The 22855-nt window shown below is 47.4% G+C and overlaps 1 protein-coding gene and 1 pseudogene across 2 annotated transcripts; one reads left to right on the top strand and one right to left on the bottom strand.

The window, feature by feature from the left end:
* Positions 1–1451: 1451 nt before the first annotated feature.
* On the bottom strand, positions 1452–11160 carry NOTO (notochord homeobox; the record flags this gene model as incomplete). The annotated part of the gene is made up of 4 exons (XM_080711393.1): positions 1452–1610; positions 4538–4746; positions 10385–10489; positions 10743–11160. 4 exons carry the CDS (start codon positions 11158–11160, stop codon positions 1452–1454), a joined length of 891 nt encoding a protein of 296 aa, XP_080567519.1.
* Positions 6875–7325, top strand: LOC308274242 (DNA-directed RNA polymerases I, II, and III subunit RPABC3-like; annotated as a pseudogene). Its single transcript has one exon. The product of its transcript is annotated as a DNA-directed RNA polymerases I, II, and III subunit RPABC3-like (transcript).
* Positions 11161–22855: the final 11695 nt, after the last annotated feature.

The following is a 22855-nucleotide window of genomic DNA, read 5'->3' as shown; positions in this document are numbered from 1 at the left end:
ATGGTGGCGCACGCTTGTAATCCCAGCATTTGGGAGGCTGAGACTGGAGGATTGCAGTTCGTGGACAGCCTCGGCCCTCCGCAGCTTAGTTAGACCCTGTTTCAAACATAAAAATAATAAAAAATAGGGCAGAGGGTGTAGCTCAGAGGTCAAATACCCCTGGGTTCCAACCCCAAACCCGCAAAAAAAAAAAAAAATTTTTTTTATATATATAAAATGGGCTGATGGAGCCGGGCGTGGTGGCGCACGCTTGTAATCCCCGTGCTTGGGAGGCTGAGACAGGAGGATTGTGCAGGTTCGGAGCCAGCCTCAGTTACCTAGTGAGGCTTTCAGCAACTTAGCAAGACCCTGTTTCCAAATAAAATATATATATTTAAAAAAAGGTCTGGGAGTATAGCCCGGAGGTAGAAAGCCTCTGGGTTCCACCTCCAGCATTAGGAAGAATTTCTCTGAAGATAGGGACAGATAAGTTTCTTTTTCTTTTTTTTTTTCCTTTGAGGTACTGGGGATTGGTACCACCAAAAAAATTTTTTTTTTTTTTTTTTTTTTTTTTGCAGGTCTAGGGATGGAACCCAGGGGCATTTTACCTCCAAGCTACAGCCCTTACCCTATTTTGTTTTTTAATTCTTTATTTTGAAACCAGGTCTCACTATGTTGCAGAGGACCTAAGTAGCTGAGGCTGTCTGCGAACCGTGATCCTCCGGTCTCAGCCTCCTGAATGCTGGGTTTACAAGCGTGTGCCACCACGGCCGGCTCAAAAATTTTTTTAAATAAATAAATAAATAAATAAAATGGGCTGATGGTATAGCTTGGAGGTAGAATGCCTCTGGGTTCAATCCCAAAGAAGGAAGAGAGGGAGGCAAGGAAGGAAACAAGTAGCTAGAGAGGAAAAGAGGACAATTCATCTGAGTTCAGCTGGGCCTGAACTCTTCTGAAAGTGGTCATGGCTCAGACCAAACAAGAAACCTTTGGGAAACTGTGAGCAAAGTGCACTAAGCAGCGACCATTCCCTCCTCTTCACGCTCAACTCCACCATCTCTGGTAGGGAAGTCTTCCACACCCAGACACGGATTCAAGGAGGCCCTTTCTCTACAGCCAGGCCAGGGAAAGACTGATCTGGTCCTGGGAAGCCAGAGCTGGTGCGGGAAAGGGGCAGCCGTCACTTGCCACACACGGCTGGGCCCGCCACCTGGTGAGTGCCTTAAAGACATCACCCCTGTATACACCAATTACACACACGAAGAGAAAAGGCTCAGAAGTTCAGGAATTTGGTCAAAGGTATGGTCGATGATCAAAGTCCGTGCCTCTGACCGTTACATTATTACTGCTCCCAGCCCTTTCACACTGCGGAGGCTCTTCACCGAGACTTAGAGAAGGGAAGGCCGGCGGCGGGTGGGTTCTCCTAGGAAGCACTAGCCCACACAGCGTAGGTAGGGCCTCCTCCCCAGTCTTCAGCTCTCTGCTCCTGACTCAGCATCTTCATCCTGAATGCTTGGGTCGGAGCTGCTGGAGGGCTCATCCAGGGAGACAGCCATGGCCGATGTGGCTGGCAGATTCTGCTTTTGCTGCTTCTGGTACTTGACCCTGCGGTTTTGGAACCAGATCCTTACCTGTAAGTGTGAGCAGCGGGCAGACATCAGAATGTGAGCAGAAGGTCCTGCTGCTCCCCCAGTCCCAAGGGGCCCACCCCTTGCTCTCTGGCCCAGATTTGCTCTTCTGCCTCCAAAATGCCCATTTCTCTAATACCAGTCACTATTCTTTCATCTGGGCCAGAACTTATTGAGCTCCTATGAAGTGCAGGGCACCATCCTAGGTGATGGTAATACAGTTTTGAGCAATAGAGGCCTGGTCCCTGCTCCTGTGGAGTTCACCATCTAGTACAGGAAGGCTGGTAATAAATGAAAACAAACAAGAAATATATAAACACAAATCCTTAGGTTGGGAGAATTTCCCTGAAGGCTCAGTACCAAGGCTCTGAGGACCAGAGACACCAGCTTCATGGAACAGAGGAACAGGCCAGGTGGAGAGCTGGAAGGATGAGTAGGCAACAAGCTTGATGTGTTTGAAGACCAAAAAGAAGAATGTGGCTGTAAATAAGAGAAGTCAGAAGCTGGGCGTGGGAGTGCACGCTTGTAATCCCAGCATTCAGGAGGCTGAGACAGGAGGATCACAGTTTGCAGACAGCCTCAGCTACTTAGTGAGGCCCTTTGAAACCCTGTTTCAAAATAAAGAATAAAAAGTAGGGCTGGGGATATATGTAGCTCGGAGGTAGAATGCCCCGGGGTTCCATCCCCAGTACCAGAGAGAGAGAGAGAGAGAGAGAGAGAGAGAGAGAGAGAGAGAGGGAGATGTCAGCAGGGGCTAGAACACTCAGGAACTTGGGGGACCACAGGGAGGGTCACCTTTGAGGCTGTTAACTGGGACATGAATGACATGGTCCTGTTTACATCTTAAGTGAGTCACACATCAGCGGGCTGCAGTGTGAAGGATGGATAGAGAGAGACACAGGGAGACAGCTTGGAGGCTACTGGAGGAATCCAGCTAGAGTGTGAACTTGGGGCAATGGAGAAGAATGAAACAATTCCATCTGCAATTTGGAGGCAGAGGTGATAAGGCTTGCTGATGGTTGGAAGTGGGGGGGAAAGATGGAATCTAAGATGACTTAGTGTTTTGAGCAACTGGATGGATGGTGGGGCTGTGTATGGGAAAAGAAGCAGATCTGGGGGGGGGGAAAATCAAGAATTGAGGTTTCGACTGGTAAAGTTTGCAATACCTGCTCATGAAACATCTGAGTGAAGATGGCAAGAAGATAGTGAGATGTAAAAGTCAGAAGAGAAGATTGGACTGAGGATACAAATCTGAGCATCATGGGCTTAGTGGTGTTTTAAACTATGGGAGCCGGGCGTGGTGGCGCACGCTTGTAATCCCAGCATTTGGGAGGCTGAGACCTGGAGGATCGCGGTTCGCGGACAGCCTCAGCTACTTAGTGAGGCCCTCTGCAACTCAGCGAGACCTGGTTTCAAAATAAAGAATAAAAAATAGGGCAGGGGGTGTAGCTCGGAGGTCAAATGCTCCTGGGTTCCATCCCCAGACCCGCAAAAATAAATAAATAAATAAATAAATAAATAAATAAACTATGGGGATAGATGAGACCAGCTGGGGAGAAGTTTTGAGGTACCAAAGAGAAGACCAGCCTGCAAAGAGAGAGAAGTGACCAGAGGACTGGGAGGAAAAGCAAGAGACGGGGGGAGGGGGGTGGTGAGTAAGGGAAGGAGCGGTCAGCTGTGCTTTGGGCTGCTGAGCTGTGGAGGCAGCTGAAGAAAGGAAAGTGTCTGTGGTGTTGGCAACAGGAAAGTCATCAGAGACCTTGCTGAGAAGTTCTGATGGGGTTGGAGGGAAATAGTTATATTGGAATGAGGTAAGGAGTGAATGGAGGCGAGGATGTGGAGTCAGCGAATGTAGCAAGTTCTTGAGAAGTTTGGCTGTGAAGGAGGCAGAAAAGTGGCACAACAGTGGGAGACAAAAATGGGGGCCAAAGGGACAGTTATCTCTCAATATTGAGTCTCTTGGATGCTTTTTTTGTTTTCCAGTACTGGGGATTGAACCCAGGGGGATTCTACCTCTGAGCAGTATCCCCAGCCCTATTTCATTTTTTTTTTATTTTGAAACAGAATCGTATTGAGGAAGGCCTCCTTCTTACTTAGCATAGAATTACTTTACCAAATTTCTAGAGTAAGTTGGACATGGTGGTGCATGCCAGTAATCCCAGTACTTGGGAGGCTGGGACAGGAGGATCACAAGTTCAAGACTAGCCTCAGCAATTTAGTGAGACTCTCAAAAACATAGCAAGACCCTGTTTTTGTTTTGTTTTGTTTTTTATGGGTCTGGGGATGGAACCCAGGGGCATTCAACCTCCGAGCTACATGCCCTGCCTTATTTTTTATTCTTTATTTTGAAACAGGGTCTCACTGAGTTGCGGAGAGCCTCACTAAGTAGCTGAGGCTGTCCGCAAACCATGATCTTCTGGTCTCAGCCTCCCCAGTGCTGGGATTATAAGCATGCGCCACCACGCCCAGCTCAAGACCCTGTTTTGAAACAAAAAATAGAAAGAGCTGGGAGTGGTCGGGTGTGGGGGTTTCCAGGAACCTCAGTACCACCAGAAAAAAAAAATTTAGATTAATCTACTGTTCCCATAATGTGGTTTCAAATGGGACTGTTTGCCTAGTGTGATGGCGCACACCTGCAATCCTAGTACTTGGGAGGCTGAGACAGGAGGGTTGCAGGTCTGAGGATGGCCTCAGCAAGTAGTGAAACTCTCAGCAATCTGGAGAGACTGTTTCAAAATAAAAATAAGAGTTGGGGGTGCATCCTTAGTACTACAAAAAAAAAAAAAAAAAAAAAGGGATAACAGAGCTTTCCCCCAAAAGACTGGCACAGAGGCAGGAGGCCCATGTTTTCCCCTCACCCCACGCAGGGCCTTCCTGAGGCAGTGTTGGTCCCAGGTGCAGCCCAGCCCCGGTGCAGTTCCCGCTCCCACCTGGGTCTCCGTAAGGTGGAGCTGGGCTGCCAGCTGGGCTCTCTTCTTTCCTACTACGTTGTGCTGTTCCGCAAACGTTTTCTCCAACTTTTCAAGCTGCTCCAGGTTAAACATGGTTCGAACTCGCTTTTGGTGTTTCTCGGTGGTATCCTTAAGGCCCTTCCTAGGAGCCGGGTCTGGGAAACCTGACCAGCGAGCCAGCTCCGAGCCTAAAGAGCAACCAACAGCAAAAGAGGTCAGCCAGCAGCCGCCCGCCCGCCCTCGCAGGAGACACCACGGGAATGGCTCCAGCCCTGCAACAGAGTGAACAGGTACAGTGGGAAGAGACCCGGCCTGGGAGTCGCCAAACCTCCTTCCTCCTCACCCTCCTCTTTCCCTGACTGCTTTGGGAAACCCCATGGGCAGAGAAGGGACCTCTAGGGTTTCACCCTTTTCACCCATTCAACAAATACGTGTGTGTGCACGCATGCATGCGCTGGGGCTTGCAAACAGGGCTTTCCCCTGTAAGCTACACTTCCACCCTTATTTTACCTTTTTACTCTTTGAAACAGGGTCTCATTAAGTTTTGATGGGCCTCACTAAATTGCTGAGGCTGGCTGCCAGCCTGTGATCCTCCTGTCTCAGCCTCCTAAGTACTAGGATCAGAAGCAAGCACAACCATGCCCAGCTTATTTTTTATTTTTTATAGGGTCTTGCTAGTTTTGCCGAGGGTCGCTTTAAATTGCTGAGTCTGGGATGATCTTCCTTTCTCAGCCTCCCAAGTACTGGGATTACAGTGCATGCTACCACACTTGGCTCAACAAATACGTGTGTGTGTGTGTGTGTGTGTGTGTGTGTGTGTGTGTCACTGGGGGTGGAACCCAGGGGCATTTCTACTTCTGGGATATACTCCTAGACCTATTTTATACTTTATACTTCATTTGGAAACAGGGTCTCACTAAGTAGCTGAGAGCCTCACTAAGTAGCTGAGGCTGGCTTCGAACCTGTGCGATCCTCCTGCTGTCTCAGCCTTCCAAGTTCTGGGATTACAAGTGTGCGCCACCATGCCTGGCTCAACAAATACTTTTTTTTTTCTTTTTCTTGCTGGTCTGGGGATGGAACCCAGGGGCATTCAACCTCCGAACTACACCCCCTGCCCTATCCGAACTACACCCCCTGCCCTATTTTTTATTCTTTATTATTATTATTATTATTATTATTACTATTATTACTATTATTATTATTATTATTATTATTATTATTATTATTTTGGTGGTACTGGGGTTCCTGGAAACCCTTCTACCTCCAGGCTACACTCCCAGACCTATTTTTTTTTTTTATTTCGAAACAGAGTCTCTTAATCCAGAGATGCTGGCTTCGAACCTGCCCGATCCTCCCGTCTCCACCTCCCAAGAGTGAGGATTACAAGCTGTGACACCATGCTTGGCTTATTCTTTATTTTGAAACAGGGTCTCACTTAGTTGTGGAGGGCCTCACTAAGTAGCTGAGGCTGTCTGCGAACCATGATCCTCTGGTCTCAGCCTCCCAAATGCTGGGATTACAAGCGTGCGCCACCACGCCCGGCTAACAAATATTTCTTGAATGTCTTCTATATGAGAAACACTGGTCTAGGGATGTAGCTCAGAGGTAGAATGCCCCTGAGTACAATTCACAGTACTACGATAAATAAATAGCCGAGCATGGTGGTGCACACTTGTAATCCTAGTACTTGGAAGCTGAGACAGAAAGATCTCAGGTTGGAGAACAGCCTCAACAACTTAGCCAGACCCTGTTAAAAAAAAAAAAAAAAAAGCCGGGCGTGGTGGCGCACGCTTGTAATCCATGCACTTGGGAGGCGGAGACAGGAGGATCACGCAGGTTCAAAGCCAGCCGCGCTGGCGTAAGAGACCCTGTTTCAAAAATATAAAAATAGGTCTGGGAGTGTATCCCGGAGGTAGAAGGGCTTCCAGGAACCCCAGTAGCACAAAAAAAAAAAATTGGACTGGAGTGTATCTCAAAGTTAGAACACCCCTGAGTTCATTCCTAGTACCACAGAAAAAGTAAAAAATAAAAATAAAGAATTTAAAAAATAGGGCAGGGGATGTAGCTCAGAGGTCAAATGCCTCTGGGTTCCATCCTCAGACCCGCAAAAAGCAAAACAAAAAACAGCTGAGCATGTTCTTGTACACTTGTAATCCCAGTCCTAGGGAGGCTGGGACAGGAGCATTGCAGGTTTGAGACCAGCTCTGCAATTTAGTGTGACCCTGTTTCAACATAAAAATTAAAATCAAGGGGGGCATGTGAACCCCAGTCATGGCCGCGCATTTAGCGCCTCTTCTGCTCCCGTGGTCCCTCCCGATGGCAGGCATCCTGTTTGAGAATATATTTGATGTGAAAGACATTGCTCCGGAGGGTAAGAAGTCTGACCAAGTGTCTTGACTGCATTGTGAAAGTGAATCCTTCAAGATGAAACTCGTCTTAGATGTAAATATTCAGATTTACCCTGTGGACTTGGGTGACAAATTCCGATTGGTCATAGCTATTACTTTATATGAAGGTGACACCCTGGATGGTGGTGAATACAACCCACAGAGGACAGACCTTTCAGGGCTGACCAGTTTGAGTATGTAACGTATAGGAAAGTGTACCGAACTGAGGGGCACGAAACCTCGACTGAAGCAGCAACATGCCTCTCTGCCTACATATCCTACGGGGGTCCACTCTCGAGGTGCAGGGTGATGCCAGCAACCTGCATGGATTCGAGATGGAGCCCAGAGTTTATCTCCTGATGAAGAAGCTGGCCTTCTGAACCTGACAGGGGCCACCTTTCTACTTGGCCATTCAGGTCACAGGTATCATTCAAGCCTGAGTAGAAGCTGCTATATTTCACGTTAAAGAGGAAACAGCTTTCTGTCCGCCGTGGGCACATCGATAGTCTGAACTCAGTGGGAAACTGAACTACTGGTGAAAACCCAGTGGAAGAGCTTAAAATGAATCAGAAAGCCAAGCGGGGTGGCGCACGCTTGTAATCCCCGCGGCTTGGGAGGCTGAGACAGGAGGATTGCACAGGTTCAAAGCCAGCCTCAGCTACTTAGTGAGGCTCTCAGCAACTTAGTGAGACTCTGTTTCCAAATAAAATATAAAATAGATCTGGGAGTATAGCCTGGAGGTAGAAAGCCCCCTGGGTTCCACAACCCAGTACCACCAAAAAAAAAAAAAAAAAAAAAGAGAGAGAGAGAGAAAGAAAGAGAAAAAAAATAGGGCTGGAGATGTTGCTCGGAGGTACCATGCCCCTGGGTCCATTTCTGGTACCGCAAAAAAAAAAAAAAAGAGAATCAGAAATTTTGTGTGTGTGTGTGTGTGTGTGTATTTTTTGTTTGTTTGTTTGTTTGTTTGTTTTGGAACTGGGGATGAAACCCAGGGGCATTCTATCTCTGAGCTACATCCCCAGCCCTATTTTTCCAGTCCTATTTTTTTTTTATTCTTTATTTTGAAACAGAGTCTCACTGAGTTGCAGAGGGCCTCACAAAGTAGCTGAGGCTGGCCACAAACCGGGATCCTCCTGTCTCAGGCTCCCAAATGCTTGCGCCACCATGCCTAGCTTTGTATATGTTTTTTAATTAAACTTTACTTTTTTAGAAAAATAAATAAAAAATAAAATTGGAGCCAGGCCTGGTGGTACATGCTTGTAATTCTAGTACTTGGGAGGCTGAGACAAGAGGATCTCAGGTTGAAAACCAGCCTTGGCAAGTAAGCGAGGCTTTCAAACACTTAGTGAAACCCTGTTTTAAAATAAAAAAATAATGCCGGAAATGGTGGCACACACTTGTAATCCCAGCATTTGGGAGGCTGAGACAGGAGGACCACACAGGTTCGAAGCCAGCCTCAGCTCCTTAGTGAGGCTCTCAGTAACTTAGTGAGACTCTTTTTCCAAATAAAATATCAAAAATAGGTCTGGGAGTGTAGCCCAGAGGTAGAAAAACCCCTGGGTTCCACCCCAAGTACAAATAAATAAATAAATAAAATAAAGAATAAGAGGCTGGGTGTGGTGGTACACACTTGTAATCCCAGCATTTGGGAGGCTGAGACAGGAGGATCGCAATTCACAGACAGCCTCAGCTACTTAGTGAGGCTCTTTGCAATTCAGTGAGACCCTGTTTCAAAATAAAGAATAAAAAGTAGGGCTGGGGGTATAGCTCGGAGGAAGAATGCTCTTAAGTTCCAAACCCCAGTACCACACACACACACACACACACACACACACACACACACACACATCTCAAAATAAAGAATAAGCCGGGCGTGGTGGCGCACACTTGTAATCCCCATGCGGTGGAGACAGGAGGATTACGTAGGTTTGAAGCCAGCCTTGCTGGCTTAAGAGACCCTGTTTCCAAATAAAAATATAAAAACTAGGTGTCTGGGAGTGTAGCCCAGAGGTAGAAGGGTTTCCAGGAACCCCAGTACCACCAAAAAATGTAGCTGGGAGGTAGAATGCCCCTGGGTTCAATCCCTAGTACCACAAAAAATATATAAGAAAGCTTCTATCTGGGCATGGTGGTACATGCCTGTAATCCCAGTACTTGGGAGGCTGAGAGAGGAAGATTGCAAGTTCAAGGACAGCTTCAGCAACATAGTAAGAGTTTTATTTTTGCAGTACTAGGGATTGAACCCAGGGGTATTCTCCCTCCAAATACAGTATAAAATAGGTCTGAGAGTATAGCCCCTGGATCCCACCCCCCCATGCCACCAATAAAAAAAAATAATAATAATAATAAAATAGGGCTGGGAGTGTAGCTTGGAGGTAAAATGCTCCTGGGTTCCCTCTCCAGTACTGCACACACACACAAAATGATCCATATGGAACATAGATTAGTAAACTGCAATTCAGCCCTCAGGTATGGAGAGCTCAGGGATGGGTGACTTGGAGGGCTGGGCGGGCTCCCAGCTAAAGTGTGAGTCTGTATGGGATTGGGAGTCCAGGAGCTCATGCATGCAGAAAGGGGTGCATGTCATGTCTGCAGTCATAGGGACCCCAGAGGCTGCATGCTAGTGATCTTGGATGGCTGGTAAGACTTGACCAATTGCTCTTCCAAAATAGCCATGTCTAGACTATGAAGCGTGGAAACCTCAACAAGTGTGTGCCACCACGCCTGGCTTATTCTTTCTTTTGAAACATGGTCTCACTAAATTTCAGGGGGCTTAGAGCCGGGCGTGGTAGCGCACACTTGTAATCCCCGCACTTGGGAGGCGGATACAGGAGGATCACGCAGGTTCGAAGCCAGCCTCAGCTGGCTTAAGAGACCCTGTTTCCAAATAAAATATAAAATAATAGGTCTGGGAGTGTAGCCACGAGGAAGAAGGCCCCCGGATTTCATCCCCAGTACTGAAAAAAAAAAAATTTCAGGGGCCTTTAATAAATACCTGAGGCTTCACTAAAAACCTGCAAATCCTCTTGTCCCAACCTCCCAAATACTGGGATTACAAGTGTGCACCACCACACTAGTTCTTGTTTTATTTATTTATTTTTTTTAATTTTTGGTGGTACTGGGGGTGGAACTCAGAGGCTTTCTACCTCCGGGCTATACTCCCAGACCTATTTTATACTTTATTTGGAGACAGGGTCTCACTAAGTTGCTGAGAGCCTCACTAAGTAGCTGAGGCTGGCTTCAAACCTGCACGATCCTCCTGTCTCAGCCTCCCAAGCGCGGGGATTACAAACCTGCGCCACCACGCCCGGCCTCAGCTCTTGTTTTATTTTGAAAAAGTGTCTCACTAACTTTCCCGCGCTGGTCTCAAACCTCCTTCGGTCCTTTTGTCTCAAGCCTCCTAAATACTGGGAGTTAGGGACCTGTCTTTCTTCCCCACCTTGCCTGCCAGAAAGCATCTTTTGAGAAGTGTCTGAGCCACTTTTGGGGAGCATTACTCGAAAGTGGTTTTGATTTTCTTGGTGGAATGGATCCAGGCAGAGACCTGGAGCAGGAATGGGTCCCCTTGCACCCACAGCGAGCCAAGTTCCCCACCCCCCACCCCCACTTGCCCTCACCACCAAGCAAGGCTCGCACCTTGCTGCCTGCCGGGGAAGCCAGGACTTTCCCAGCACGACTGTCTGGGTCCTTGATTTCAACTGCAAGATCCCTGCCCCTGCCCACTCGAACCTTGTGTGCTTCTCAAACCCAGTTGGCGCAGGTGGCCGCAGCCTCCACGCTCCATCCCAGCCCGTTACCTGTGACACTGGGGCCCTGGGGGCTGCAAAGGTAAGACACTTGCAGCCTCGGCACGGAGGGCTGTGGACATAGCGGGTAGACACCCAAGCTCAGGCAGGCGGGCGGCCAGGTCGCCGGGCACACCCAGGGTGACGCCCGGGCGGGAGGTGCGGACAGAGCGGTCCAGAAGTGCGGGGCAGCGCTGTGGGAGACTGGCAGTCGGGAGCAGACCCGCGCGCAGGGGTCGGGTCTCGCCAGGATGGACTCCACCGAGAACGAGGACTGGAAGCTCCCAGGAGCGCGGGGCATGCCCGGCCCCTGCGCGCGAGGCTGGAGCTCCGGGACCGTAGGCATCCAAGGGCGGTGGAAGGTCAGGGGATGGGTCTGAGCGCCCGGGAGAACGGGCGGCTGGGAGCCCTGCGACCCTGGGCTGGACATGGCGCGACCCTTGCTGGGGCACTAGCCCAGGGCGTCCCAGGAGGCCTCTGAGGCTGTGTGGGCGCGAAAGAGGGGAGAGGGGAGACCCTACGTAGGGAAACAAGGAGACTCAACTTAGGGAAAAGAGTCCCAACTGTGGGAAGGACTCTTAAACTTGGCGGGCGGGACAGGGCGGGGCAGGGAGCTGTCTTTTTTTTCCTTGGTCCAAGCAAGACTTCCTCAATTCCTGCACGCCCCAGGCTGCATCTTATCAGGGTCTATGTAAGGTGGCCCAGGTGCGAAAAGGACTGTGCTCTCTCCCTCCCTCCTTGTTTAAAATTGCCCACTGGAGCCAGAAGTGGTGGCGCGTGCTTGTAATCTCAGTACTTGGGAGGTTGACACAGGAGAATTACTGGTTTGCAAACAGCCTCAGCTACTTAGCGAGGCCCTCTACAACTTAGTGAGACCCTGTTTCAAAATAAAGAATAAAAAATAGGGCTGGAGGTGTAGCTCAAAGAAGAATAACCCTGGGTCCAATCCCCAGTACAAAAAAAAAAAAAAAAAAAGTCCACCCAGCCAGGCATGGGGGTACACTCTTGTAATTTTAGTACTTCGAGTACTTAGGAGGCTGAGACAAGGAGATTGCAGGTTCGAGGCCAGCTGCAGCAATTTATTGAGAACCTATTTCAAAATAAAAAATAAAATAGGGATTGGGATATAGCTCAGAGGTAGAATGTCTCTGGGTTCCATCCCCAGTAACACTCACACACAAATGAATAAATAATAAATAGCTGGGTGTGGTGGCTCACTCTTGTAATCCCAGTATTTGGGAGGCTGAGACAGGAGGATCGCAATTTGCTGACAGCCTCAGTTACTTAGTGAGGCTCTCTGCAACTCAGTGAGACCCAGTTTCAAAATAAAAAATAAAAAAATAGGGCTGGGGATGTAGCTTGGAGGTCAAATTCCCCTGAGTTCCATCCCCAGACCTGCAAAAAAAAAAAAAAAAAAATAGTACTGGATGTAAAAATAGGACTGGATGTATAGCATGGAAATAGAATGCCCTGTATCACAAAATAAAAAAAATATATGATCTTCTTGTCTCAGCCTCCCAAGTAAAAGAATTATAATTGTGTGCCACCACATCTGGCTGATGAGGCTGGTCTTGAACCTACAATCCACCTGTCTTCAGCCTCCCAAGTACTGGAATTACAGGTGTGCATCTCCACGCCCAGTTTTGTTTTGTTTTGTTTTGTGGTGCTGGGGATGGAACCCAGGGGCATTCTACCTTCGAGCGACACCCCCAGCCCCTACTTTTTTATTCTTTCTAATTTTGAAACGGGTCTCACTCAGTTGCGAAGGTCCTTGCTTAGTAGCTGAGGCTGTCTATGAACTTCAATTTCTTGGTCTCAGCCTCCTGAATGCTAAGATTACAAGTGTGCACCACCACGCATGGCTCTCCCAGGCCTATTTTTATATTTTATTTGGAAATAGGGTCTCACAAAGTTGCTAAGAGCCTCACTAAGTAGCTGAGGCTGGCTTTGAACCTGCGCCATCTTCCTGTCTCAGCCTTCCAAGTACTGGGATCATAAGTGTGGGCCACCATGTTCAGCTTCCACGCCCAGTTATAGGATAAGTATTTATTTATTTATATTTATTTTTGCGGGTCTGGGGATGGAACCACAGTTTGAACTATGCCAAGCCGGGCGTAATGGCGCACACTTGTAATTCCAGTACTTGGGAGGCTGAGACAGGAGGATCACACAATCATGGCCAGCTTCAGCTACTTAGTGAGGCCCTTGGCAACTTACTGAGACTTTGTTTTATAATATTTATTTATTTATTTATTTATTTATTTATTTATTGTGGGTCTGGGGATGGAACCCAGGGGCATTTGACCTCCGAGCCACATACCTTGCCCTATTTTTATTCTTTATTTTGAAACAGGGTCTCACTGAGTTAAAGAGGGCCTCATTAAGTAGCTGAGGCCGTCCGCGAACCACGATCCTCTGGTTTCAGCCTCCCGAATGCTGGGATTAAAAGCTTGTGCCACCACGCCCAGCGTGAGACTTTGTTTTAAAATAAAGAGAAAAAAAATAATAAAGCTAGGCATGGTGGCACACGCTTGTAATCCCAGCATTCGGGAGGCTGAGGCCAGAGGAGGATCACAGTTTGCAGATAGCCTCAGCTACTTAGTGAGGTCCTTTGCAACTCATTGAGACCCTGTTTCAAAATTTAAAAGACTAAAAAAGAAAAAAAATAGGGCTGGGGGTGTAGTATAGTTTGAAGGTACAATGCCCCTGGGTTCAATCCCCAGTACTGCAAAAAATAAATAAATAAATAAAAATAAATAAATAAAAAATAAATAAATAATAGGGCTGTGGTGTAGCTTGGAGATAGAATGCCCTTGGGCTCAATCCTCAGTACTGGAAAATAAATAAATAGATAGACAGACAAATAAATAGGCCAAATATGGTGGAATATGCAATTCCAGTAATTGAAAGTCTGAGACAAAAAGATCACAAGTTCTAGGACAGCCTCGACAAGTAGTGAGATTCTCATCAACCTAGTCAGACACTGTTCCAAAATAAAAACTAGCTGGGCGTGGTGGCGCAGGCTTGTAATCCCAGTACCTGGGAGGCTGAGACAGGAGGATCGCACAGGTTCAAAGCCAGCCTCAACTACTAGTGAGGCTCTCAGCAACTTAGTGAGACCCTGTTTCCAAATAAAATATAAAACAAGTCTGGGAGTATAGCTTGGAGGTAGAAGGCCCCTGGATTCCATCCCCAGTACCACACACAAATAAATAAATAAATAAAAATAAAGCGGGGCATGGTGGCACATGCTTGTAATTCCAGTACTTGGGGAACTGAGACAGGAGGATTGCAGGCTCGCAGCCAGCCTCAGCTACTTAGTGAAGCTCTCCCCAACTTAGTGAAACCTTGTTCCAAAAATAAAGAATCAAAAGCGGGACATGGTGGTGCACGCTTGTAATCCCAGCATTTGGGAGGCTGAGACAGGAGGATCATGGTTCAAGGACAGCCTCAGCTACTTAGTGAGGCTCTTGCAACTCAGTGAGATCCTGTTTCAAAATAAAGAATAAAAATAGATCTGGGGGTGTACCTCTGAGATAGAGTGCCCCTTGGTTCCATCCCCAATACTACAAAAAAGAAAGAAAGAAAGAAAGAAAGAATAAAAATAGGACTGGGGGTATAGCTCAGAGGTAGAATACCCTTGGGTTCAATCCCCAGTACTGAAAAAAAAAAAAAAAAAGAAATAAATAAAATAGAGATAGGGGTGTAGCCGCCAGGCATGGTGACATCCGCTTATAACCCCAGCATTCAGGGGGCTGAGACAGGAGGATCATGATTCACAGCCTCAGATACTACTTACGCCCTTTGCAACTCAGTGAGACCCTGTTTCAAAATAAAAAATAGGGCTGGGGTGTAGCTCAGAGATAGAATGCCCCTGGGTTTCATCCCCAGTACCACAAAAATAAACAAACAAATAAATAAATAAGAGAGATAGGGGTGTAGCTTAGAGGTAGAAAGCCCCTCCCTGGGCTCAATCTCCAGTGCCAAAAAAAGGTGGGGGTGTCTGAGTGTAGATCAGAAAAAAAGAAAGAAAAGAAAGGAAGGAAGGAAGGAAGGAAGGAAGGAAGGAAGGGAGGAAGGAAGGACTTGTGTAGGAGCTTTCTAGCTGTCCTTAATCCCCCCCTCCTCTCCAATCCTCTTTCCACACTAAGGCTGTCTGAACACCCTAATATGCAGGTGAAGTGGGTAGAAAGGAGGAGGGGAAAGTCATAATAATAACTGATAATATTTAAGACCACCTGAGCTTTGCACTGGGCATCTCACGCAAGTACAGCAGGAGTTTCTTCTGGGTAGAGGGATAAAGCCAGATGTAGACATTTCAGCCCTAGGTGAGATCACAGAGAACTAGGAAGTTGGGGCAAATGCACTGGGACCTTTGCCATTCTCTCTCCCAACAACTCCATGGATCCTTATTCCTTCTCTCTTTTACTGTCTTTTTTGCCAAGTATCCCCGCCCTCCATGCCTCTCCATCTCCCCGAGGGGAGTCTTTTCCATCCGGATGAGAGAGGTTCTTTGGGGCCGAGATGGAGGACCCACACATCAAGCCTCAAGTCAAGCCTTGACCGGGCTACCTTGGTGAAGCCCGGCACCTGCTCCTCCTGCCCAAGGCTGTCTCTGCTGCAGCCCACTACTCCTCCTGCCCAGCCCTCTAGCAGGCCCTGCACCTGCCAGGCCAAGAGCAAACAAGCTTGTTTGTTCCTCCCTCCCGGAATGCACAGTGACAGAGGAGGCGCTGTGTGTGCTAACACACATTGCACTTTGCAGTTACCTAGTGTTTTCGTACTTTTTCTCATGTATGCTGCTTTTAAGACTCTCTTTCTGAAACCCTGTGCTCTTTAATTAGACCGAAGTCAACAAACATGTATTTGTTTGAAGCCTATTCTCTGTGTTGGGTTTTATGAGGGGTGCAAAGAGTAATGAAGAATACAACTCCTGCCAAATGGAGCTCACAGTTTCATGGCAGAGGTGTGGAAAAGGACAGAGAGACGCACCCACAACAAACCAATGCAAGTGCCCAAAGGGACAGACTCTATGGGTGGAATTCTACCTCTGACCTACGCCACCTGACCTCTTTTTTTTGTTACTGGGGATTGAACCCAAAGGCATTCTACCTCCAAGCTACACCCCCATCCTTACTGTTTGTTTGTTTATTTATTGGTACTAAGGATTGAGCCCAGGAGCATTCTACCTCTGACCTACACCCCCAGCCTATTTTTATTTATTTATGTTTTTGTGGTACTAGAAATGGAGCCCAGGAGCATTCTACCTCTGAGCTACACCCTCTGCCCTATTATTTATTTATTTATTTATTTATTTATTTATGGTACTGGGGGTGGAGCCCAGAGGCTTTCTACTTCCGGGCTACACTCCCAGACCTATTTTATATTTTATTTGGAAACAGGGTCTCACTAAGTTGCTGAGAGCCTCACTAAGTAGCTGAGGCTGGCTTTGAACCTGTGCGATCCTCCTGTCTCAGCCTCCCAAGCGCAGGGATTACAAGTGTGCGCCACCACGCCCGGCTCTATTTATTATTATTTATTTTGAAACAGGGTCTCACTGAGTTGCAGAGGGCCTCACTGTATAGCTGAGGCTGGCCACGAACCACAATCCTTCGGTCTCTGTCTCTTGAATGCTGGGATTACAAGCTTGCACCTCCATGCCCGGCTCCCAGCCCTATTTATTTATTTATTTATTTATTTATTTATTTATATATTTATTTATTTATTTATTTATTTTGTGGTACTTGTGGGTGGAACCCAGGAGCTTTCTACCTCCGGGCTACAGCCCCAGCCCTATTTTTTTTTTTTTAATAATTTATTTGGAAACAGGGTATCACTAAGTTGCTGAGAGCCTAAGTAGCTGAGGCTGGCTTCTGTCTCAGCCTCCCAAGCACAGGGATTATAAGCTTGAGCCACCATGCCCAGCTACCCAGCCCTGTTTTTGATCCTTTATTTTGAAACAGGGTTTCACTGAGTTGCAAAAGGTCTTACTAACTGAGGCTGTCTGCAAACTGCGATCTTCCTGTCTCAGCCTCCCAAATGCTGGGATTACAAGCATGCACCACCACGTCCGGCTATTTATTTATTTATTTATTTATTGCAGTGCTAAGGATGGAACCCAGGAACATTCTGCCTCTGAGCTACATCCCCAACCATATTTTTTATCTTTTTTTTTTTTTTTAAACAAGGTCTCATTAAGTTGCAGAGACCTCAGCAAGTAGCTGAGGCTGTCTGTGAGCCCAAGATCCTCCTGTCTCAGCCTTCCAAGTACTGGGATCACAAACATATACCACCATGCCTGGCTCCTGGTTTATTTTATTTTAATTTTTTGCGGGTCTGGGGATGGAACCCAGGGGCATCCTACCTCCGAGCTACACCCCCTGCCCTATTTTTTAGTGTTTATTTTGAAACAGGATCTCACTGAGGTCCAAGGAGCCTCACTAAGTAGCTAAGGCTGTCCTCGAACCGTGATCCTCCAGTGTCAGCCTCCCGAATGCTGGGATTACAAGCGGTGCGCCACTACACCTGATTTCCTGGTTTATTTTTATTTTGAAACTAATTCTCACTAAGTTGATGAGAGTTTCGCTACTTGCTGAGGCTGTCCTCAAACCTGCAATCCTCCTGTCTCAGCCTCCCAGGTACTGGGATTACAAGTGTGTGCCACCACACCTGGCTTTTTTTTTTTTTTTTAAGCAGGTTCTCACTAGGTTGCTGAGAGTTTCACTAAGTTGTTGAGGCTGGTCTGGAATCTGTGGTCTTCCTCTCTCAGCCTCCCAAGCATTGGATTGCAGGCACACACTGGCTTTCTTTTTAATTTTTATTTTCTTAATTTTGTTCACCCTGTGCTGCAAAGTCCTTCAGTCCTTGAGCTCTTTGTCACCACCTGTCTTCCCATGGGCCTGTGCCTGCTGGGCAAGCATCCTACCGCTGACACATCCCCAGCCTATCATATGATAGGTCGCCTATCGTAGCTTTACCATTCAAACCTGTGGGTCAGGGGCAGTGTTGAAATGGACAGACACAGAGAAAGCTGGGTTAGGATATGTGTGACGCTCCAAGTGTTTTGTAAGCAGATGAGGTCAGAGAGAGGAGTGGACAGAAGTGTCTGCTCAGAGGAGAGAAGCAGAGATGCTGGTGCTGGTGGGGAGATGGTACTAAGTGTGCCTAGATAGCAGGTGGGGCCAGGCAGAGGAATAGGATGGACTCACAGACTTGTCATGGCCCCTGTGACTTTTTTAAATTGAATCCAGAGGCATTCTACCTCCAAGCTACACCCCAGCCCTATTTTATTTTTATTTTGGAACAAGGTCTTCCTAGGTTAATGAGACTCTCGCTACTCACTGAGGCTGTCCTTGAACCTGTGATCCTCCTGTCTCAGCCTCTCAAGTACTAAGATTACAGGTGTGTGCCACTGCACCCAGCTATCCTTGTAACCTTCTGGGGCTCTGTGTGTGTGTGTGTGTGTGTGTGTGTGTGTGTGTGTGTGTGTTAGTTACTGAGGATGGAATCTAGGGGCATTCTACCTCTGAGCTACACTCCCAGCCCTATTTTATTTTATTTTTTTAGTTTGAAACAGGGTCTGAGGCTGGTCTCGAACCTGTGGAGCTCCTGCCTCCTCCCAAGTACTGGGAATACAGGTGCCACCACTCCCAGTTCCTTTGGGGGCACTTCTACAAGTGGGCTTTGGGAGCTGTCCCTAAGCCTTTGCCATCACCCCTAAGGCTTGGGCCTGGGGAGTCCACCAGGAGCAGGTTAGAAGAGTGTCAGTGGGGGAAGGGCACCGGAAGTCCTGGGAAACCTCATCTCCCAGGCCAGGTGCAGGAACTGGGCTTGGCTGCCCACCCTCTGGGGGTCCAAGAGTGGGGTGGGGGCTCTGGCTGGCTGTTTGTTCAGCACGGAACTGAGGCTCCTGTGAGGAAGTTTGTATCCAGACTGATTTGTTTGAAGTTCACACTTGCATGGAAAGAGCTGCCCTTTGGAGTCCTGGCAGCAGATGTGGGCATGGGCGTGGGAAGGGGGAGCATGGGCTGAATTCAGGGTTCCCAGGGTCTAGAGACTAACCTAGGCAAGTTGACCAACTCCCGAGGATGAGGGGGAGGCTGGACCCGCTGGAAGCGGCAGCCAGGGCAAGGGCTCAGCCCTAGCTTCTTCCTTTCCTGAAAAGAGCCACATGGAGGCTCAACCAGTGAGGAGCCTGAGTTGGAGATGTTGAAATCTTCCTTCCTAGCCAGGCATGGTGCACACTCTCGTAATCCCAGTATTTGGGAGGCTGAGACAGGAGGATTATGGGTTCACAGACAGCCTCAGTAAGGACCTCTGCCATTTAGTGAAACCCTGTTTAAAAAAATAAATAGGGCTGGGTGTATCTCAGAGGTAGAATGCCCCTGGGTTCAATCTCCAATACGGAAAAGAAAGAGGAAGGAAGGAAGGAAGGAAGGAAGGAAGGAAGGAAGGAAGGAAGGAAGGAAGGAAGGGAGGGAGAGAAAGAAGTTTGGCTTCTTAGCTGGGCGTGGTGGCGTGGTGGCACAGCCTTGTAATCTTAGTACTTGTGAGGCTGAGGCAGGAGGATTACAGGTTCATGGCCAGTCTTAGTAATAGTGAGAGACTCTTATCAACCTATCAAAATTAAAAAGGTCTGGAGGTAGAATTCAGAGGTAGAATGAATACCCCTAGGTTCAATCCCCAGTACAAAAAAAAAAAAAAAAAAAAAAAGAAAGAAAGGAATTTGACTTCCTCACTGAGCCAGAGAACTCCTTGTGGAGGGCAATTTATCCTAATGCTGGGGCCTTCATTCCTTCTCCTCTTCCTCCTCCTCCTCCTCCTCCTCCTCCTCCTCCTCCTCCTCCTCCTCCTCCTCTTCTTCTTTTCTCTTTTTTTTTTCTTCAGTCCTGGAGATTGAAAGCAGGGCATTCTATCTCCAAGATATACCCTCAGCCACCCCCCCTTTTTTTTTCAGTACTGGGGTTGGAATACCCTCAGCCCTATTTTTTATTCTTTATTTTGAAACAGGGTTTCACTGAGTTCAAAAGGGTCTCGCAAAGTAGCTGAGGTTGGCCAAACCTGTGATCCTGTCTCAGCCTCCCAAATACTGAGATTTCAAGTATGTGCAACCATGCCTGGCATCTGTCTGTCTATCTGTCTATCTTTCTACCCTCCTTCCTTCTGTGCCAGTATTGAAAAATTGCTTTAATATTAATTTCAAAAATGTAAAAAGTAGTCAGTGCCTGGGTGCTTCGCAGGCGCTCAGGCAGGGAGGGGAGGCAGGTGTTACAAAGCAGAGTCCCCCTCTCTCTCTTTGCCCTTTGTTCTAAGGATTAACCTATAGTAAAAGCCTTTAGCCCTAAAAATGTATAGAGGCAGTCAGTGCCTCTGTTTACCTCCTCTCCTCTGTGACCTGGCCTGGGTGCAGGAAAGGTAAACTCCATGTGCTGCTTTGAACACCCATAGTTGATGAGCAGCCAATACTGCCCAGTACAATAGAGGCAAAGGCCCCTGGCTCTTGACCCCTGCACTTAGTAAGTACACTGTCGGGAGACAAAGAGGCACCACCTGCCTAAGGAATAAGTTCCTAGCCCATTGCCTTGGTAACGCTGATCAGAAGATACCAATACAAAATCTATTTAAAGGCTGGGGTCCCTAAAAGGGGCCAGAGTTCCGTTTTCGGGCTCTCCAGCATGCGGGTCAGCAGGCTGCTTCTTCCCTTCTCTACTTCCTACTGATTCTGTAATCAAGATTTATTAAAGCTGCACGGAGCTGCCTATTAGTTTTATTTTTTCTATTCAACAAACTCTAGTTGAACAAGAAAAAGAGCCTTCTGCACCACTTAAACCATAACCCTTCCTTTCGTTTTTTTAAATTTTTTATTTTGGTATGATTCTGGGGATTAAACCCAGGGGCATTCTATCTCTGTGTTACATCCCCAGCTCAATTTTTTTTTTTTTTTTTTTTGTGGTACTGGGGTTCCTGGAAGCCCTTCTACCTCCGGGCTACACTCCCAGACCTATTTTTACATTTTTATTTGGAAACAGGGTCTCCTAAGCCAGCGCGCTCGGCTGGCTTTGAACCTGCGCGATCCTCCTGTCTCTGCCTCCCAAGAGCAGGGATTACAAGCGTGCGCCACCACGCCCGGCTACCAGCTCAATTTTTTATTCTTTATTTTGAAACAGAGGCTCAAGTTGTGGAAAGCCTCACTGAGTAGCTGAGGCTGGCCACGAAAACCTGGATCCTTTTGTCTCAGCTTTCTTTCTTTCCTTCCTTCCTTCTTTCTTTTTTTCCTTTCCTTTCCTTTTCTTTCTTTCTTTCCCTTATTTCTTTCTTCTTTCTGTACTGGAGACTGAATTTAGGAGCCCTCTACCTCCAGAGCTATATCTGCTGCCGTTACAGACATGTGCCATCATGCCTGGCAGAGGCTCTGCACTCTCTCTCTCTCTCTCTCTCTCTCTCTCTCTCTCTCTCTCTCTCGTGTGTGTGTGTGTGTGTGTGTGTGTGTGTGTGTGTGTGTGTGTGTATGGGGGCATTACTGGGGCATTTTACCTTTGAACTACATCCCCAGCCATATTTACCTCTGAACTAGGCCAGGCGTGGTGGAACACGCTTGGGAGGCTGAGACAGGAGGCTCGCACAGGTTTGAAGCCAGCCTCAGCTACTGAGTGAGGCTCTCAGCAACTTAGTGAGACCTTCTTTCCAAATAAAATATAAGTGCCAGACGTGGTGGCGCACCCTTATAATCCCAGCATTCGGGAGGCTGAGACCAGAGGATCACGGTTCATGGACAGCCTCAGCTACTTAGGCCCTTCTCAACTCAGTGAGACCCTGTTTCAAAATAAAGAATAAAAAATTGGGCAGGGGTTGTAGCTCGAAGTTTCCAGCCCCAGACCCGCAAAAAAAAAAAAAAAAAAAAAAAAAAAATATATATATATATATATATATATATATATATATAGCCATCCCCAGTACCAAAAAAAAAAAAAAAGAATAATAATAATTCCTCTACCTCTGAGCTATACCACCAGTCCTTTTTTAATTCTTTATTTTGAAACAGGGTCTCAATGAACTGTTGCAAAGGGCCTCACTAAGTAGCTGAGGCTGTCCTTGAACTGCAATCTTCCTGTCTCAGCCTCCCAAATGCTGAGATTACAAGTATGCACCACCATGCCCAGCTCCCAGCCATATTTTTCAATCTTTTATTTTGAAACAGGGTCTCACTAAGTTGTGCAGGGCCTTGCTCAGTTACTGAGTCTGGCCTCAAGCCTGCGATCCTCCTGTCTCACTCAGCCTCTCAAGTACTGGGATCACAATTGTGTGCCACCAGGCCTGGCTTCTTTCTTTCTTTCTCACGTCCAGTGGTCAGCATCTTCGTCTTGGCTACCTGCACCTTCAAAATATCCCAAGCTCTGACCTTGTCCCCGCCTTGGTCCTAAGAGCCCCTCTCATCCCATCCACAGCACCCCTCTCAGGCTCTGCGCCAGCGCACTGGCCTCCTGGCCTTTCTCTGACTGAGCAAGCTCCTGTCTCAGGGCCTCTGCCCTGCTGTTCCCGTTGCCTACAATGCTTGTTCTTCAGTGATCCACAGGGCTCATTCCTTCCCATACCTCCTTTGAATCCTTGCTAAAATGTCACCTTCCTTGAAATAAAGCTTCCTCTGACTTGACTTCTCCATCTTGCCCTACATTCCTAACTTTTTCTTACAATTTTTTCTCCAAGGTTGCTAAGTTTTTCTCCATAGAATTTTTTGGGGGGATACTGTGTGTGTGTGTGTGTGTGTGTGTGTGTGTGTGTGTGTGTTTTCAACTGGGGATTGAACTCAGGGACATTCTACTGCTGAGCAACACCCCCAGCCCTACTTTTTTTTTTCAGTGCTGAGGATTGAATCCAAGGGCATTCTACCTCCGAGCTACACCCCCATCCCTATTATCATATATATATATATATATATATATATATATATATATTTTTTTTTTTTTTTTGTGGAACCCAGAGGCTTTCTACTTCCGGGCTATACTCCCAGACCCATTTTATATTTTTTATTTGGAAACAGGGTCTCACTAAGTTGCTGAGAGCCTCACTAAGTAGCTGAGGCTGGCTTCGAACCTGTGTGATCCTCCTGTCTCAGCCTCCCAAGCGCA

Source organism: Muscardinus avellanarius (genome assembly GCF_963383645.1).
Source record: "Muscardinus avellanarius genome assembly, chromosome: 15".
Taxonomy (NCBI): domain Eukaryota; kingdom Metazoa; phylum Chordata; class Mammalia; order Rodentia; family Gliridae; genus Muscardinus; species Muscardinus avellanarius.
Note: the sequence above shows the minus strand (reverse complement) of the source record. Positions and strands in the feature narration are given on the sequence as shown.